Here is a 21,210-nt window from a genome sequence, read left to right on the forward strand (position 1 = left end):
CAGAATATGGAAAAAAGAAAGAAAAGAAATGAAGACAGCCTAAGAGACCTCTGGGACAATATTAAATGCACCAACATTGGATTATAGGGGTCCCGGAAGGAAAAGAGAGAGAGAAAGGACCCAAGAAAATATTTGAAGAGATTATAGTTGAAAACTTCCCAAACATGGGAAAGGAAATAGCCACCAAAGTCCAGGAAGCACAGAGAGTCTCAGGCAGGATAAACCCAAGGAGAAACAGGCCAAGACACATAGTAATCAAATTGACAAAAATTAAAGATGCAAAATTATTAAAAGCAACAAGGGAAAACCAACAAATAACATATAAGGGAACTCCCATAAGGTTAACAGCTGATTTCTCAGCAGAAACTCTGCAAAGCAGAAGGGAGTGGCACGACATATTTAGTGATGAAAGGGAAGAACCTACAACCAAGCATACTCTACCCAGCAAGGCTCTCATTCAAATTTGATGGAGAAATCAAAAGCTTTACAGACAAGCAAAAGCTAAGAGAATTCAGCATCACCAGACCAGCTTTGCAACAAACGCTAAAGGAATTCCTCTAGGCAGGGAAAAGACTAGCAACATAAAACAACCTTGTACATATATGGACTACTATATCAAAACCTCATGGGAACAGCAAACCCAGAAACTACAATAGATACACACAAAAAAAGAAAAAACAAACAAAACAACACTAAAGATGATCATCGGAAGAAAACAAAAGAGGAAGGAAAGAAAAAGACCTACAAAAACAAACCCAAAACAATTAAGAAAATGGCAATAGGAACACACATAGCAATAATTAACTTAAATGTTAATGGATTAAATGTGCCAAAAGACAGACTGGCTGAATGGATATGAAAACAAGACCCGTATATATGCTGTCTACAAGAGAACCATTTCAGACCTAGGGACACATAGAGACTGAAAGTGAGGGGATGGAAGAAGGTATTCCATGCAAATGGAAATCAAAAGAAAGCTGGAGTAGCACTACTCATATCCAAAATAATAGATTTAAAAATAAAGGCTGTTATAAGAGACAAAGAAGGACACTACATAACAATCAAGGGATCAATCCAAGAAGAAGATATAGCAATTGTAAACATATATGCACCCAACATAGGAGCACTTCAATATATAAGGCAGGGCTTCCCTGGTGGCACAGTGGTTGAGAGTCCGCCTGCCGATGCAGGGGACACAGGTTCGTGCCCCGGTCCGGGAAGATCCCACAGGCCACGGAGTAGCTAGGCCCGTGAGCCATGGCTGCTGAGCCCGTGCGTCTGGAGCCTGTGCTCCGCAACGGGAGAGGCCACAACGGTGAGAGGCCCGCGTACTGCAAAAAAAAAAAAAAAAAAAAAAAAAAAGAAATATATATATATATATATATATATATATATATATATATATATATATATATATAAGGCAAATACTAACAGCCATAAATGGAGTAATCGACAGTAACACAATAATAGTGGGGGACTTTAACACCCCATTTTCATCAATGGACAGATCATCCAGACAGAAAATCAATAAAGAAACACAGGCCTTAAATGACACGTTAGACCAGATGGACTTAATTGGTAATTATAGAGCACTCTACCCAAAAGCAGAAGAATACACGTTCTTCTCAAGTGCACACAGAACATTCTCCAAGATTGACCACATCCTTACCACAAAGCAAGCCTCTGTAAATTTGAGAAAATTGAAATCATATCAAGAATCTTTTCTGACCACAATTCTACGAAATTAGAAATAAGCTACAAGAACAAAAAACCATAAAAAACACAAACACGTGAAGGCTAAACAATACGCTACTAAACAACTAATGGATCACTGAAGAAATCAAAGAGGAAATCAAAAAATACCTAGAGACAAATGGAAATGAAAGCACAATGATCCAAAACCTATCGGATACAGCAAAAGCAGTTCTAAGAGGAAAATTTATAGCAATACAGTCTTACCTCAGGAAACAAGAAAAATCTCAAATAAACAACCTAAACTTATACCTATAGCAACTAGAGAAAGAACAACAAACAAAACCGAAAGTTAGTAGAAGGAAAGAAGTCATAAAAATCAGAGCAGGAATCATAAAGATCAGATCGGAAATAAATAAATAAAGAAGACAATAGCAAAGATCAATGAAACTAAAAGCTGGTTGTTTGAAAAGATAAATAAAATTGATAAACCTTTAGCCAGACTCAAGAAAAAAGGGAGAGGAGTCAAATTAACAAAATTAGAAATAAAAACAGAGAAGTGATAACTGACACCACAGAAATACAAAGGATCATAAGAGACTACTACATGCAACAGTATACCAATAATATGGACAACCTGGAAGAAATGGACAAATTCTTAGAAAGGTACAGTCTCCCAAGATTGATCCAGGAAGAATTAGAAAATATGAAGAGACCAATCACAAGCACTGAAATTGAAACTGTAATTAAAAAACTCCCAACAAACAAAAGCCCAGGACCTGGTGGCTTCACGGGTAAAATCTATCAAATATTTAGAGAAGACCTAACATCTATCCTTCTGAAACTCTTCCAAAAAATGGCAGAGGAAGGAAAACTCCTGAATTCATTCTATGAGGTCACCATCACCCTGATACCAAAACAAGACAAAGATACCATGAAAAGAGAAAATTACAGGCCAATATCACTGATGAACATAGACACAAAATTCCTCAAAAAAAGAGTAGCAATTCAAATCCAACAATACATTAAAAGGATCATACACAGTGATCAAGTGGGATTTATCCCAGGAATGCAAGGATTTTTCAATATCTGCAAATCAATCAATGTCATACACCACACCAACAAAGTAAAGAATAAAAACCATACGATCACCTCAATAGATGCAGAAAAAACTTTTGACAAAATTCAACACCGATTTATGATAAAAACTTTCCAGAAAGTGGGCATAGAGGGAACCTACCTCAACATAACAAAGGCCATATATGACAAACCCACATCAAGCATCATACTCAATGGTGAAAAGTTGAAAGCATCTCCTCTAAGGTCAGGAACAAGACAAGGATGCCCACCCTCACCACTTTTATTCAACATAGTTTTGGAAATCCTAGCTACAGCAATCAGAGAAGAAAAAGAAATAAAAGGAATCCAAATTGGAAAATAAGAAGTGAAAATGTCACTGTTTGCAGATGACATGATACTATACATAGAAAATCCTAAAGACATTACCAGAAAACTACTACAGTTCACCAATAAATTTGGTAAATTTGCAAGCTACAAGATTAATACAGGGAAATCTGTTGCATTTCTATACACTAATAATGAAAGATCAGAAAGAGAAATTCAAGAAACAATCCCATTTACCATTGCATTAAAAAGAATAAAATACCTAGGAATAAACCTGCCTAAGGAGACAAAAGACCAGCAGTCCAAAAACTATAAGACACTGATGAAAGAAATCACAGATGACACAAACAGATGGAAAGATATACCATGTTCCTGGATTGGAAGAATCAATATTGTCAAAATGACTATACTTCCCAAGGGAATCTACAGATTCAATGCAATTCTTATCAAATTACCAACATCATTTTTCACAGAACTAGAACACAAAATGTTAAAATTTGTATGGAGACACAAAAGACCCCAAAAAGCCAAAGCAATCTTGAGAAAGAAAAATGGAGCTGGAGGAATCAGGCTCCCTGACTTCAGACTATACAAAAAAGCTATAGTCATCAAAACAGTATGGTACTGGTACAAAAACAGAACTATAGATCAATGGAATGGGGTAGAAAGCCCAGAAATAAACCCATGCATCTACGGTCAATGAATCTATGACATAGGAGGCAAGACTATACAATGGTCTCTTCAACAAATGGTGTTGGGAAAGCTGGACAGCTACATGTAAAAAAATGAAATTAGATCATTCTTTAACACTATACACAAAAATAATCTCAAAAGGTTTTAAAGACCTAAATGTGAGACTGGACACTATAAAACTCCTAGAGGAAAACATAGGCAGAACACTCTCTGACATAAACCGCAGCAATATATTTTCCAATCTGTCTCCCTGAGAAAGGGAAATAAGAACAAAAATAAACAAATGGCACCTAATTAAACTCAAAATCTTTTTCTCAGCAAAGGAAACCATAAACAAAACGAAAAGACAACCCACAGACTGGGAGAAAATACTTGCAAATGATGTGACTGACAAGGGATTAGACTCCAAAATGTATAAACAGCTCATGTGGCTTAATATCATCAAAACAAACAACCCAATCAAAAAATGGGCAAAGACCTAAACAGATATTTTTCCAAGGAAGACATACGAATGGCCAAGAGGCACATGAAAACATGTTCAACATCACTAATGATTAGAGAAATGCAAATCAAAACTACAGTGAGATATCACCTCACACCAGTCAAAATGGCTATCATCAAAAATCCACAAACAATAAATGCTGGAGAGGGTGTGAAGAGAAGGTAACCCTCCTACACTGCTGGTGGGAATGTAAAATGGTACAGCCACTATAGAGAACATTATGGAGGTTCCTTAAAAAACTAATAATAGGGCTTCCCTGGTGGCGCAGTGGTTGAGAGTCCGCCTGCCGATGCAGGGGACATGGGTTCATGCCCCGGTCCGGGAAGACCCCACATGCCGCAGAGCGGCTAGGCCCGTGAGCCATGGCTGCTGAGCCTGCGCATCTGGAGCCTGTGCTCCGCAACAGGAGAGGCCACAACAGTGAGAGGTCTGTGTACTGCAAAAAAAACCCCAAAAAACTAAAAATAGAGCTAACATATGACCCTGCAATCCCACTCCTGAGCAAATATCTGGAGAAAAACATGGTCAGAAAGGATATATGCACCCCTGTTCATTGCAGTACTGTTTACAATAGCCAAGACATGGAAGCAACCTACATGTCCATCAACAGAGGGATGGATAAAGAAGATGTGGTATATATATACAATGGAATATTACTCAGTCATAAAAAAGAATGAAATAATGCCATTTGCAGCAATATGGATGGACATAGAGATTGTCATACTGAGTGAAGTAAGTCAGAAAGAGAAATATCTTATGATATTGCTTATTTGTGGAATCTAAAAAGAAATGATACAAATGAACATATTTACAAAACAGAAACGGACTCATAAACTTAGAGCATGAACTTATGGTTACAGGGGAGAAGGGTGGAGGGAAGTTATAGTTTAGGGGTTTGGGACTGACATGTACACACTGCTATATTTAAAGCACAGAGAACTCTGCTCAATGTCATGTGGCAGCCTGGATGGGAGGGGAGTCTGGGGGAGAATGGATACATGTACTTGTAGGGCTAGGTCGCTTTGCTGTGCACCTGAAACTATCACAACATTGTTAATCGGTTATACTCCAATATAAAATAAAAAGTTAAAAAAAAAAGTAAAATTTGAGATTATTCTTCCTTAGCTTAATGCATGCTTAAATGTTTCTCTGTCTTAGTAGTCAAAATGTTAATTCTTTCTACTTCCCAGATGTATACATTAAAATTTGTATGGAGACACAAAAGACTATCACAATAAAAAAATTAAAAACTTACTGATGATATAGGAAAACACACCTCATCACTAGTGGTTTTGTCTTTTAGGTGAAGGGTTATTCTTATTTTCATTTTTACCTTATAACAGTCTCCTCCAGGAATGATTTCCTGAATATATACCAAGGGACCTTCATTCCGGTTAATTCCTCCTAGGATCTTCAGACCAAGGCCTGTCTCCTTGGTAACTGTAATCATCTGAAAGGCAGGATCCCTAAGATAAAGTAAAGTAGCATGCACAGGTTAGCCTAGAGATGGGTACCTACTTTTTCTTTAAACTGTTTGGTAAATCAAATTCTTAGAACTAGACAACTCAGAGTACTCAGTACACACTAACAACAGCATTTTAAAAAGTATGATCATACAAAAGCAATCAAATGAATTTTTTTAGCTCTAATTTTAGTTTTTCTATAAAACAGCCAAACAGTACAAGAAATTACTGCAGTAATGCTTATTTCTTTGGAGTAGAAGAAAAATACTTTAAAAATATTATTTAAACAACTTTAAAGATTTATTAAAGGTGACTGAAGAGACTTAGTTTTAACTGATTTTTTTTGACTACACTGAAGGATTCCAAAACAAAATACTTCAATGAATTAGGTAAGTGACTTTAAAAGACATGTTTTTGGCCATTTAAAGCAAAATAAATATGACCTTCATTTGAATCTCAAAAAAAAAAAAAAACAGTTTATCTTTTTAATTTAGAAAGAGTATTTTCCTGGGACAAATCACTTGCTCCAGCTGCAATTTCTGCCAGACTTAAAAGTGATGCCATTAGAAAAGACAGAACTGTTAAAAGAATTCTGCAAGAGGTACTCTCCCCCCTTCACTTCAGTTGTGTTTCTAAATAGTGGTCAGAGCAGACACTTTTACTGGTCCAAGAGAACTTAAATAAAGCATGAAATGAAGCTCAGGGCTGTCTGCTTATGGTGTAGTGGGTGTTGTGCTAAGCAATATATATACATTAGGCCGTTCAACAAATATTTATAAAATTCCTACGATTATTACCCTCATTTTTCTAAAAGAACCCAAATCTGGGCAGGTTAACTTGGTGGCCCAAGGTTATGAAGCTGGAGAACAGCAATGTGAGGGCAGTCTGTCTAACTCCAGAGGCAAAGTATGGTCTAAGGTCTACTTCACTGGTGCATTAAAGCCATTGTTGAATATAGGACTTCCAGCTGTCTTCAAACGTGCCAAAACACAGAAACCGCTGTTTAAAAAGAGTTACTTCATATCTTACATATGATTATAGATTTAAAAAAATTTTCTTAACTTCTGCCATAGAAGTTCTGACTATATCTTTAAGAAGACTTGTATTCAAAAGTTAAATCATAAAAAAGTAGAATGAAAGAAACTAAAATTTTAAAGAACTTACAAAACTCCCTGTTTTTGAATATTTTGCCCTTTATATAGCACATCATTTAGGGTTGCATTATATTGAATTCAGCTCTAGGGTTGGAGGGCCTATCTGGGGTTACTAGGGTAATAGTCAATTAGCTAGGGAAAAAAGGCAGAAAATGTTCTCCTGTCAGATTTCAGAACCTCAGTCCATTCTTGACAGGAGGTTTAGACTGCAAGGACGTAAAGGGGTGAAGCCTAGAAAAGGGCAAGATGAAGAAAGGGGACAAAGGTCCTCATTAAGCACCTCCAATAACCTCTTAAACCCTCTAAATGTCAATTTCCTTCAATGGGGACACACACGATCTCCCGCATATGTTATTATTTCAGTAAAGGATCTCTCCTTTTCTAAGCCCAACACAGAGTATTTATTATTAACACAGCAGTGTATTTACTTGCTAGGACCTTACTTTAAAATTCCCTCATTGTTAAGAATTTATATTACTTTTTTTTTTGGCTATTATAAACAGCCAAATATATATATATAAATAATCAACTTTAATCATAGTAAGAGAATTACAAGTTAAAACCAGGCAGAGACACTGCTTTTCACCTATCAGATCAACGTAAATTTAGAACTTTCACAATATAAGACAAGGCTTTAAGAAAGAGGTACTCTTTTACACTGTTGGTGGTAATGCAAAATGGCATAACCCCTAAAGAGGGGATTTGGTAGTCTCTAATTTTACCTTCTGATCCAACAATCCCCTTTCTAGGAACCTTTCCCAAAGGTACTCTGGCAAGAAATACAAATGACTTGTATACTAGGTTCGTCATTTGGCATAACTTGTGATAACCAAAAATAGCAAACAATTCAAATGTCCATCAATAAGGTACTGGATGAATAAACTATGGTATATTAAGAACAGAATACTATACAGTTACAACAAGGTACAAGGAAGATCTTTATAAATTGATATGAAGTGATCACAAGGATATAATTATAATTATAATTATAATTATAATTATAAAACGTCTGGTCAAAACACTATATATAATATGCTACCTTTTTGTTAAGAATGCACTGGCAAGTGGAGGCTGGGAGCTGGATGCTGGGTGTTTTGGGACATTTTGCCTTGGTCACATGCTACTTCCTCATGAACTTGATTTTGCCCTAAGTAGTTGGATAAAACTCTGTGCTGTCACACAGAGTAAAACTGTTCAACATCAATTCATGGAGCTCTGTAGACAGAGCTCTTCACCTACCACACAGCTGGGCCTGGCTTATATCCTTATGAGACTGGAGCTTTCCAGTGCTCCCAGGAGGAGGCATCAGAGGACGATACCCTGAGTTTAACTAACCTGACACCCTTCTGCAGGGAAGATCTTCAAACCTGAGTCAAAGTGCTGGTGTACACTTGTTTACGATGTAAGCAAGAGTAGAAGAATGTCTATACAGTGGAACTATATACAGAATAAATAATAGCTTTGAGAAAAAATATAATTATATACACACACACACATATATATATATAACATGCATATATATTTATATGGATATGTATTTGCTTATGCAAAAAGAAACACTGAAAAACAACTAAGAATAAAGATGGCTATTTATAGGAGGAATGAAGGCACAGAGTGGAAGACAAGTCTGAAAGCAGGACTTCTCCAAATATACCTTGTTATATGTGTGTTACATGTTTGCAAAACGGCCACCAATTCTTCCCATCTCTGTCTGCATGCCCCCAGGAATGTGACTTTACCGTTCCTTCCGTTAAAAAGTAAAGTCTGTAACTCTAGACCTTGAATTTGGACTTAGTTATCTCAATTGCTTTAGCCAATGGTGCATAAGCAAATGCGAGGAAAACAGACATTTGAAAAACACTTGTGTTTGTTGCTGGGAACCATTCTGCCACCACGTGAAAAAGTCTGAGCTAGCTGCCTGGAAGATGAGAGGCCAGGTTGAAAGAGACTTCAGCTATACAGCCTTCCTAGATGAGGCCCCAGAACATGTCAATGAGGCCACCCTACGTGATTTGGTGCAGCCCAGAAGAACTGCTCACAGAATCATGAGGAAGAATAAATGCTTGTTTGTTTTAAGGTACTTTGAGCTGCTTTGTTAGTCAGCAAATGTTAACCTTAACATTATGTTATTTTTATACTGGAATTATAAAATATTTTAGGTATTCAAAAATTAGATCAAATTTTTAAAAAGCAGTCTATATAAATAATTCTAAAAGAGAATGCATAATTTGTCCTTTACCCTGATTTACATAGAAAGCTGTGATCAACCTTTTCATTACCACTATCTTAGACCACAGATAGGTAGCTGTAAAAAACTTTCCACAAAATGTTCATTAATATTCTACATATTTTAAACTATGATAGTTTAAAACATATTAAATTTAATTTAGCAATTACTTTTCAAGTAGACAGGATGATACTACGGCAGATGTATTTTTATTCATGGTTTCACCACTACTGTAGCCTTGGATCTAACAGCTGTATAAATGAAGATCTTGATGAAGAGTCTATAAATTCTTCTTTTCCTAAGATTAGAGAAGTAGAAAATAAACTGTCATAACTTAGAACAGTCAAAGTTGATTTTAACTGTGCATAAAAACATTACATATACTTGGCATGTAAACAATATGTGCCTGTGTATAGATGATAGATGTATTTTATATATGTTGGGCTATGGCATTTTAGTCATTGCTGATAATATCTGAGAAATGTAAAGGCAGTTCTGTAGATAGGAAGCTAGATAGAGCTATAGGACTATATCTATATCATTATCAATATCTATAGCTATATAAAAATCTGTATATTCTAGCAGAAGTGAAGAATACAGTTAAGCTTTAGGTAACTATTATAGCTTCCACCGTTAATAAGCTTAAAAACCACATAATACTAAAAGACTGAGGAAAATGTCTCTTGTGAGCACAAGGCTAGGAATTTTACAGTCAGAATGTCTGCAAAATAATTATACTTTGAAGAAAACACAAATTCCTACTGTCTCACCAACTATCTTGAGGGACTTCCTGCAGATCCTATATTACTCTGACTCATATTACTCCATGAGCTTCTCAAATATTTTCCTATAAAAAGAAAAAAATATTATTTTAATGTCTCACATAGCTCCACTGTGAAAATTATAGAGAATAGTGCAGTTTCATTTCATTTAAAAACTGTATTGGAACAGATTTACCACTTCTGTATAAGAAACATAAAGTATAGAAACCTGAAGTTGAAAAAGACCTTATTAGAGTCATTTAGCACAGCTCTCTTATTAAAGAAATGAGTAGCTAGATTCAGAGAGATTATATACTTTCCCTATACAAATGAGAAATAGTCAATGGTTTTTTTCCCAACTAGAACTCAGGCTTCAGAGCCCACAGCATGGAACTTGACATCACACAGACCTGGATTCCAATTTGAGCTTCCAGGCTTCTCCAAGCATCAGTTTCTTCGAAGGTACAGTAGGTAGTAGTGATGGTTTTACAAAGGGATACACATATAAAAACTTACCAAACTGTCTCACTATAAATATGTGCTGTTTGTTATAAATCAATTATACCCTAGTAAAGTTAAATTTTTTTTTAAATCCAATTTTCAGTTAAAAATGGCAGCTTGACCTTGGCATGTATCTTCTTTTCCTCCAAGAGCCCACTAATATAAGAGTAAAGGGTTACAAACAGTATAAACTCCTAATGTTAGAGAAAAAAATGAAAGAAGAACCATGAGATGAAAAATTTCAATAAATTTCTGGAAGACAAAAAATAGATGGTAGGGTGATAATTGATAAAGGAGGCCTGAAGAAGCTGAAAGCTAGGGAAAGGCTTTGTAAACACTTTTAAGTTTGAGCACACATATAGAAAATGGTAATACTTGTATGGTGTACTGGGGTAAACAGAGGTGGCATGCTATACCTCTAAGAAGCTGAGGGGCAATCACTAACTCAGCACACCATAATTGATTCATGGCAAAATTCTGGCCTAACAAACAGCTAGAGATGTTGAGGAACATATCTTATAGAATCCCAGAGAGGTTGGGGACTCAGGAACCCAAAGTACTAGGGACAGTGAAACTGAGGTGGATAACTAAAATCAAGGGGATTATCCCATCTCTTCTCCAACTACTTATGTGAAAGAAATCCTAGATTCTTCTGTCAATAAATTAAATGGACTCTGAAGAAAGAGCCAACAACCGTCTGGGATCCTAACACAGAATTGTATCACTGGTCTGGGTGTTAAAAACCTGCTTCAACTTTCATAGCCCCTGTGGTAGCAAGCAACAGAAACAGTGGGAGCACACAGATCAGCAGTAGCAGGGAAATGAAGCCACCAAGCGCTGTCAGCAGCAAAAGTCCGATGGCCAGGAAGCAAGAGGGTTACTCAGTACCCCACGGGGGAAGGAGGGGAAACTTGAGGGAAGAGCTTACAATCCTAGGGCTTAACAGAGTAATGACTCAGAGTCAAGAGCTGCTGCAGTGGTCCACAAGACTAATGCAGCGGTAGAAGAGAGTTCAATTCTAAAAGTAAGTTTTTATAAGTTCATTATAGACTGCTTTAATAATATAGCAGAATGGAGCAGATTCCCAAACCTTCAGTGAGGAAGTTTTGATATAACAATAATAATAGCAACTACCATCTATTGGCACCATGTGTCACACACTGTGCCAAGTATTTCAAATGTATTTATCTTATTTAATATCATGAAAAATGCATTAGCTTTAAGTAAAAAAAGGCTGAGTTCAAATGCCAATACCGCTATATGCTAGCCATACAGCCTAACCTCCTGGCGTCTCTTCATATTAAGGTAGGAATAATAACACCTAGCTAAAAGGGTTGCCATGAGGATTAAAGGAGATGTAAAAAATTGGGCTGTCTTCACAGTGTTACCAAAGTGAGTAAGATCCCCATGCAGTAGTGATTTGTCTTAGCTGGGCGCTGGGTCCCCAGGTCATGGAACATATACAAGTATAATGGATGTGTCATTGTTAAATTCTATAATAGATTCCACAGAGTGTCATTTAATTTTTTTTCTACTTCAAACTATTAAAATGAAATTTCAGTTTTTAAATCATTTCATTCACCTAACATACCTGTCATTGTCCTAAGTGCTGGAGGTGAGATAAAAAGAAAAGAGTCTATCCCCAGAGACGGTCAAATAAACAGATATCAGGAGTGTGCTAAGTGCTCTGACAGTGGTATTCACAGGGTGCTGGGGGCATGGAGGAAGGCCGCCTAACCCAGAATGGAGGAGTCGTCATGAAACAGCAACACAGCCAGCCATCATACTAGAGGATTTTATCCTCAGAGGAGCCCCAAAAGGCAGGTATTAACCCATTTTACATAAGAGAAAATCAGTTAATGGAGAAGCTATGTGACTTGTCCATGGCCACAGTGCTAAACAGTTATAAAGTGGAATTTGATTCCAGCTCTGCCTGGCTTCAAACACAAGCTTTTTCTGCTACAGGATGCTGGAAAATTAATTTATGTGGAAAAATGTCATCCTCCAACACAGTAGGATAAGAGGGTGTTAATTAATGTAGTAATGTGCTGTCTCTCTTCTATGATACTCTTTCTTTTTTTTGGGCTGTGTCACGCAGCATGCAGGATCTTGATCTTAGTGCCCCAACCAGGGATTGAACCCGTGCCCCCTGCAGTGGAAGCATGGAGACCTAACCACTGGACCGCCAGGGAAGTCCCTATGAAGATGATACTACTGATTAAACTTTTTTACAATAATGAAATGGGTTTAATCTTATCCATCCAAACATCAGGCTTTTTTTTTTTTCTCTCCACATGAACAAGGTATCCATTGTCATATCCTTAAAAATCATAAAATGCCTTTTCCTTCCCTCTCCTTTGCTTGTTTCCTACTCCCCCCTTTATACAAGCGAGCAAGGCCCTCAACTGATAGGAGTTCTAGGAATGTTACACATCCACCCCAACCCCCCAACTTCACAGTATTAATGAATGACACAAAGAAAATAGTCTATTCTTTTATTAAAAATACGACCATTCAGGGAAAATATTTTGTTTTTCTAGATTGCTGACTCATAGAGGGGAAAAGGTTAGGTCAGCAAAAACAGAGACTGTAGAACACTGGGGGAAAATATCTTGTTTTATAAGCTGACTCTATTCTGGAAAACTTAAATTAGAGCTTTACTTTGATACACAACTCTCTTATGATTGCATTAGAAGTTTTCATTCCATACAATTAAAAATCTCATCAGATAAAAATCTGCCTATCATGCACATGATGTCTGAATAACAGACTTAATAAGTTATATTCTCAGAGACACGACATTCAGTATTTTCTAAAACTAGTTCTTTTTACCAGACCAAAAATAGAGAATATAAAAGGGAAAGGGACAAAAACATCTGACAGAAATGATGGTAAGTGTTAACTTGATTAAACTATAATAATGCCATATGAAACATTATATTTTTAAAATTTAAATAATAGTTAATACATTCCAATGTGGTTATATATTATGGATGCATATCTCTGTCCTATCCAGCTCCACACCATTTCCACACTTAGGTACCCACTGTTTTAGTCTCTTGTGAATCCTTTTAGTTCTTTTACATACAAATAAACAAATATAAATAAATATTCTGATTCCTTGACATTTTTTTGATGCAGAAAGTAGCTACAATCAGGCACAAAGCACCCAGCTGTTCAGGTTGTACACTGTACAATCCAGAGGGTATGGGTCATACAGACTCTGATGTGAACAGGTACTCTGGAATGTGTGGTAGCCCTGCATACTATATGCACTACTGTGCAACCTGTTTCTTTTTTTCTTTAACTTAATATATAACTTGGAATTCTTTTCATATTTTTATATAGCATACTAATTTATTTTCACAACTGTATTGTATTCCATTTTATGGATGGACCATATTTATTTATTCCCTTACTGATAGATATTTAAATTGTTTCAATTTTTTTGCTATTGCTATAATGAAATCTTTATATATAGGTCACATTACACATTTACAAATCTATCTGTAAGATAAATTTACAAAAATCAGAGTTTATTCAAACTTGCTATTTTGACAGAAAATGTCAAACTGCTCTCCATCAGGGTTGTACTATTTACCATTCCATCAATAATAGTGCCTCCATCAATAATAGTGCCTGGTATTCCAAATCCTCACCAACATGGTATACTACATTACTTGGATTTTGACAGTCATATTGATGAAAATGGTATCTTAATGTAGTCTGAGTGAGGCTGAGCATTTTTTTTTTAATGCTTTCAGAAACTTTTATGTGAATTGTGTTTTCCTATCTTTTGCCAATTTTCCTATTCATTGTTAGCTTTTTACTGTCTACTTTCTAGTTCTTAAATCCTAGGGAGATTATTCCTCTGTCTGCACTAAGAATTGTAAGTATATATTCCTCCTTTTGTTCTTAGATTTTTTTTTTTTGGTTATGCAAAAGTCTGTGGCTAAATTTATCTTTTCTTTTATGATTTTTGGTTTAAGTCAAATGAAAGTCCTTGCCCACTCCACAAAGTTACAAAGAACTCTCATATTTTCTTACAGTTTCATTCTAAAATCTTTGATCCATTTGGAAACCACCTACAGTATAAGGTATAGATCCAACTCTTATTTTCGCCCCCAAGAAGATCACTCAGTTGTCTCAATCACATTTATTAAATGTGATTTGAGATGCAACCTTTATCATACACCAGATCTCATAAGTACTTGGGTCTACTACTGTACTTTTTTATTCTGGCCCATTTGTTATTCTACGTATTCATGTACCAACACTATTTTATTTTAATCATAGAAGCTTTATAATATGTTTTCATATCTGGTAAGGACAAAACCCCCCTCACTGCTCTTTTTTCAGCCAAGTTTCCCTGGCTATTTTTGGTTATTTTTACACATTAACATCTAAATCTCCTTGTTTTGTTTTGTTTTTTTTAAAAAAAGCTAATTGTTGGGAATCACGTTAAATTTACAAATTGATTGAGGAAGCTCTGGTATCTATCTTTTTGATTTTTCCTGTCACAGTACTTGGTATATCTTTCCTTTTGTTCAAGTCTTCTTTTATGACCTTCTGCAGTGTTTTAAAGTGTCTTCATATGGGTCTTGCACATTTCTTATTTATTTAATTCCTAAGCATTTTGATATTTTTTCTATTAACTTAATGCCTTTTAAAACACTTATTATTTTGTAAAGGATAAAAACAGTTTTGGGAAAGCTTAGTAAAATCTTCTAGAAAACAATCTCTTTCACCCCAGGTTCTATCACATGACTTAATGTCTTTATTTTTTAGTGTTACTAGTAAACTAGTTGAAGGAAAAACAGGCCCAATTCATATATTAGATTTTAGTTGAAAATTGTGTAACTGCAATATGTTCGTTTATATCCAAGTGCATCTTAGTTAACACTTCAGTACATATACACATACTCACAGCTTATAGACAATTAATTAATTAGAAGACTTACTGAGTTATCTTTACAAAGATTAAAATAATAACTCTAGAATAGACTCATAAGAGCTTTATAAGCAAGAACCTAATTCTCATCCTCCCTTGACAAAGTATTTTTATATCTACTTCAAAGTTCTTAACAAGCTATGTTGCCAAGGAACTCTAGTGTCTTTTAGGAACTCTAGTGTCTTTTAGTTGTTCCTCTAAGGTGAAATGGTAAACAGAAGAGACAAAGGACAGGTGTTGTAACAATGGAGGAGAGATTTATTGGCTTAATACTAAACCCAAACAGTCTCTCCCTTCTCCCTCCTCTTCCACCTCCTCCATCATCATCATCATCATCATCATCATCATTCCCATCATCATCTTAAAAAGCACATGAGAAAGGTGCTTTGTCAGAAGCTATCGAGTCATATACAGCTAAATGTCTTTGAAGACTCACCAGATTATTTCACTCAAGTGACTGGGGATCTTTAGTTCATCACTGAGTGTGACAGCTTATGCTTATGTCATTAGAAAGGGGGAAAAAAGGAAAAAAGGAGAACAAGGAGGCTTTTTCTTAGGAAACAGTGAAATTTTACATTAAGGTCATTTTAAGGGAGAAGGAGGGCTACCCAATAAGTTATCTGTCTGGATTCTGTGACTGACAAATTAGAAATGCCTCCTATTTATAAATTCACTGGAACTAATATTAAAAATGTCAATATCGCTTATTGTAAAGTTAGACCTATAGATTCAGTATTATACTTGAAGAAACACACATATAAGAAAATGACAATGTTTAGGAACTGTGACAACTTGTACACCTTATGACAGCAGAAATTCTTCAAGACAGCATTAGCTATTTATATAATCCTAGGGTTGTTTAAGAACGTGGGCAAAAATCAGGAATGCCTCCCTTCCCTGTGCTAGACTTTAACTGATCTTTTAAAATGGCATGAAAGTTTCAGGAAATCAAGATATAAAAAATCAGTCAAAGGGTTATTTTACTATCTCCTTGATTCTGTACTCAAAGGCAATATTCCCCCTGGTGGTACATTTTTTGCTTAGATTTTCAAGAATCTAAGCAGGTCAGGAATGCTACTCATTTGTCCTGGAGGTGGATGAATAGCATCTGCTTGTAACCCACAGCACAACCCAGTGGGAAACAACAGAAAACTGCTTCAAAGAAGGAGTCCTGGGCTTCTTTTTTTTTTTTTTTTTTTTTCTGGGCTTCTTGAAAGCTCTTCATCAGACCAACAGCTCACTCACTGCTCTCACAAGTCTCCTTAGACTACCTGACTGCCTTCTGCTTGCCAATCACTGGCTCAGTACAATCATGTGCACGCACTGTGCTAAATGCTTATGATATTATGCCCAAAAAGCCAAGGCCTCTGCTTTTATGGCATCTACATGCTAGCGCTGGGAGAAAAATAACAAAAACGGAAACAACATGAACTAGATTTCAGATACTGAAAGGTGATATGATCATATGCGACTGGACAAAGGAGAGCTAATTTAGATTGGGTACTAGAGTTCCATCTAAGATCCAAATAATAGGTCAGCCAGGAGAAAAACTGAGGGAAAAAAACTGAGGGACCAAGTATTCCAGGCAGAGAACGTCTCAAGGCAGCAAAAAATTTGGGATGTTTACAGAACAAAAAAAGTGTCACTGGAGCATGATGAATGGGGAGAGAGAGGAGATGAAGTTAGAAAGAAGTAGGCAGGGTCTAGAGTACTTAGAGTCTTAGGAGTCATGTAAGAAATAGGAATTTTTGCTTGATCTTATTTCGTACAACCTGACTGTTCTCAGGAGATCTGAATTTGCCTTTTGCCTTATCTCTTATCTTTAACTTCTGCTTATTCTAGGTAGGCTGACTATAGCCTAGCCTGAATTATGCCAGAATGTCAGTCAGTTCATTTGGGATAGAATCAATTGGGGGAAGGGGGCAGTACAAAATGAAAATGCGAAGCCCCTTGTTAAAAAAAAAAAATTATTAACAATTTCAAGAAAGTGACAGCAGAGCATTAAACCAAGTACAGGGTCCAACTAAGTGAGCAAGGCCTGTGCGACTGACTGCACAGGTCACATACCGATGAAGCTGGCCCTGATCTTGATAAATGTTACTTGAAAAAAATAAATGCCTTCTACTGATGAATAATTTCTGTTTTCATTTCACCTTATCCGTCAGTCACATAAACTTATTCAAGATCTTTTAAATGGAGTAGCCTCTCAAACATGTGGTTTAAAGGAAGCTGCCAGGCTATATGGGAAAAGAATAAAAAAAAGAGTGGATGTATGTATATGTGTATGTATAACAGATTCACTTTGCTGTACACCTGAAACTAACACATTGTAAATCAACTACACTCCAATAAAAATTAAATCTGCAAATATTTCCACATTTTTAAAGTGGATTCTACATGATGATAATTTAATATAAACAACTACTTTTTTGTTTTTATATCAAAAAAAATAAAGGAAGCTGCACGGAAATAAAAAAACTAGGATATCAAGACTTACTGCAGCAACTTCATGCCATTATTGTGTACTAATTGGAAAACAGTGATTATCCAGTCTATTCTCAGGCAAACTACAATTCATTTGTTCTTACTATTTACTCAAATGTATTACTCTTCCTCTTTTAGGTAGAAGGAAGGTACTGCAATAAATACCTACCAAATAAACAGTTGTTAGTACTGTTGGAATAATTGTTAGGTCCTTCAAATTGCCAAATGGATCTAAATGGCTTTATTAGGCAGCCAGCTAAGAAATACAGCTCAGTGGCTAACATATTAAGATTTACAGTGCAATGTCCTTAACTTATGCATTAAAAATACTAAAAAATGTAATTATAAACCAAATTTTTTTATTTTTGGCCATGCCGTGCAGCTTTCAAGATCTTAGTTCCAAGATCGGGGATAGAACCCATGCCACCTGCAGTGGAAGCACTGAGTCCTAACCACTGGACCACCAGGGAACTCCCACAAACCAAATTTTAAAAACAATACGTCTTTATAATCCTTAAGTCAGAAAGCCTGAAAACCAATAATCAGATAAGAAAACACTGTGACCATCAGTGTTTTTTTCCATTTTTCCTTCTTTTCCCACCTTCACCCATTTCACTCACCTCCATCCCCCAAAATGGTTTGTATGAAAAATAACAACGTATTTTACCTACTATGCAAAATTGAACATGATCATAGCTAACTAAAAAGAGTTCACAAGGTTCAATTATTTACTGCTAAAAATGATATTACAAATAAAAGATGCTGAGTCTGAAACGTCAGTCCAGCCCCTGATGTTTTAAGTTTGTAATCAACATCTCTACTTGCAGGACAGGGTTGCACTAGCCTTGCCTGAGTTGCTCCCATTCCATTCATGGTAGAACCCATTACTTAGCATTAGTTACCATAATGATTTATGCAACATCACAAGCACACTCAGACTCACAAGAACTGCAGCCAACACTGCTCTATTGCTATCGAGATTACCGTACCTTGGAAAAGAGTAATTTCATTTGCAATTACACAACAAAATAAAAGTACAAAACAAAGACACTATTAGTGACATATTTATGCTGCAACCTCTTGCTACATGGAAGGGTTGCCTGGAAAAAAAGAATAGTCAAAGGGAATGTTTTGTTGGTTTCAGTGACATTAACATTTGCACAGGGTTTGAGCCTATGCTGTAAGGAATTTAAAATATGACATGTCTTGTCCTGAAAGAGATGACAATCTGGTATAAGAACTAAGGTAGATACAGATGAAAAAAATTTTCAAACATTCTCATAACATAGGAATAAGTCTGTAGAATCAGAGAACCTTGAAATGTTCGTGTCAAAGTAGAAAAGTCATGAGGACACGGGGAGGGGGAAGGGTAAGCTGGGATGAAGTGAGAGAGTGGCATGGACATATATACGCTACCAAGTGTAAAACAGATAGCTAGTGGGAAACAGCACAGGGAGATCAGCTCGGTGCTGGGTCCACCTAGAGGGCTGGGATAGGGAGGGTGGGAGGGAGACGCAAGAGGGATGGGATAGGGAGGGTGGGAGGGAGACGCAAGAGGGAGGAGATATGGGGATATATGTATATGTATAGCTGATTCACTTTGTTATAAAGCAGAAACTAACACACCAAAAAAAAAAAAAAACGTAGAAAAGTCAGAAGATACTTTTTTTTTCTTTTCCTTTTCTTGGTTTCTAATTTTCTGGCCCTGTGACAACAGTTACTCTCTCAAGGTGACCCTCATCACTCACCTGCACTACAGCAACTGCCTCCTAACTGTTCTATTTTCTTTTTTGCTCCCTTCCCTTTTCCACACCATAACCAATATCTTTTAAAAAATGTGAATCAGATATCACCTGTATGCTTCGTATGATTTTCAGAATAAAATACAAACCCTTGGACCTGGCTTATAAGGCTCTGTATTATCTGGCCCCAGTATACCTGCTCTGACCCATTTCCTACCACTTTTCTCCCTGCTCACAAGGCTAGGGAGAGATGGCCTCCTTTTTGTTCTTCAGTGGTAAGTAGCTCTTTCTTGCCTAGGGGTCTTGGCATGACTTGGAATTGTCATTGTGTAGTTTGCTCCTTATCAGCACTCAGGACTAGGCTCAAATGTCACATCCTCAGAAAGACCTTACTTTACCTCCCTTCATCTTGACTTTCAATCGCACTGTACTGTTAACTCAAATTCCCTTATTTATGTGTCTGTTACTTGCTTTTCTCCTGAGTCCCTCAGTAGAAAGGACACACTCCATAACTGAACTGGTCTTCTCTGACTTTCTCTGTGCTGTAGGCCCAGTAGGTTGAACAACGTCTGGCCCACAAGAGAGCACAGTAAATAAAATGTTGAATGACAAAGTCATTTAACTTCGCAGGACTTCAGCTTCGTCATCCATGAAGTGGGGATAATTATACCTGCTCTGGACATTAGCAATAAAGAGTAATGTTTACTAAATGTTTACACTGTGAAAATTACTTACATGCATATTCTCATTTACTGTTATGATTCGTATTTTACAAGTAAGGCCGTTAAGTTTTAAAAAGACCAAATAACCTAAGGACCCACGGCCATAGTGAGGATCCGGGTATGAATGTAGACCTGCTGTAACCTCAGAATCTGAGCTCTTAACCTCTACTTTATAGTTCCTTGAAAGATGCTTTCTTCCATTACAGCAAAATTGCCTATGCCATCCGCCCCACGCAGGTCCGAGTTTGTCCTGTAGCACAACTGAAGAAAGCTATTACATCCCCCATGCGTTTCTTTTCCAAGATGAACATCCCCATTTCCTTCAATCTTTCCTTAAATGATCCTCATAGCCTGGTCACTATCGTCTCAAAAAACCAGTCTGACAACCTCTCTCCCGCCCTAGAACTGGTTAATTTTCACTGGGCAAATGGTTAAAGGACATAAGAGCAGTAGAAGCCGATTCCCAGGGGCTGGGAAAATGTAGATGTTCAAGTGTTCGAGTGGGCTGTGGTTAAAACAGGAAGACTTCCTGGGAGAGGTGATCCTCGAGCCGGAGTTCAGGGCAGTAACAGCGGATCGGCGGCCACAGTACCCCAGTCAAAGGACCGCGCGGGACAGCGGCCGCTGGGGTCCGCCGGGTCTAGACAAAGGCTGCTGGAGGTTAGGAAGATCGGGGACACAAACCACGTGATGATGGCTAGCACGCGGAAGAACGCAAGTCGTTTTCCTAAAAGTAACTTAAATAGGTACTGGAGGGAAGCAAAGTGGGAGAAACAGTCTAGAAGCAAAACGCGAACTTACCCGGCAACCCGGCCTCCGTAGCCCCACTACAGACGCCGCCACCTGAGGAGCCCCGTAGCCAAGGCAGCGGCAGGCTCAACCCAGAGATCGCGAGACAGACCAGGCATCGCGAG

At 37.0% G+C, this 21,210-nt stretch overlaps 1 protein-coding gene across 3 annotated transcripts in view; it reads right to left on the reverse strand.

Moving 5' to 3' along the window:
- Positions 1-21,173, reverse strand: part of STXBP4 (syntaxin binding protein 4) — a 171,539-nt gene extending 150,366 nt beyond the window's left edge. For 2 of the 3 annotated variants that reach the window (XM_060080938.1, XM_060080940.1), the window contains exons 1-4: positions 21,098-21,173; positions 9,906-9,982; positions 9,306-9,433; positions 5,625-5,757 (exon numbers count right to left, since the gene is read on the reverse strand). In XM_060080938.1, the coding sequence (XP_059936921.1) occupies positions 5,625-5,757; positions 9,306-9,352 (180 nt within the window). In that variant the 5' untranslated portion in view covers positions 9,353-9,433; positions 9,906-9,982; positions 21,098-21,173. The remainder of the gene's footprint in view (positions 1-5,624; positions 5,758-9,305; positions 9,434-9,905; positions 9,983-21,097) is intronic. The other variant, XM_060080939.1, reaches the window with a different exon arrangement.
- Positions 21,174-21,210: the final 37 nt, after the last annotated feature.

The sequence above is a fragment of the Mesoplodon densirostris genome, chromosome 18 (assembly GCF_025265405.1).
Source record: "Mesoplodon densirostris isolate mMesDen1 chromosome 18, mMesDen1 primary haplotype, whole genome shotgun sequence".
In the NCBI taxonomy this organism is placed as follows: Eukaryota; Metazoa; Chordata; class Mammalia; order Artiodactyla; family Ziphiidae; genus Mesoplodon; species Mesoplodon densirostris.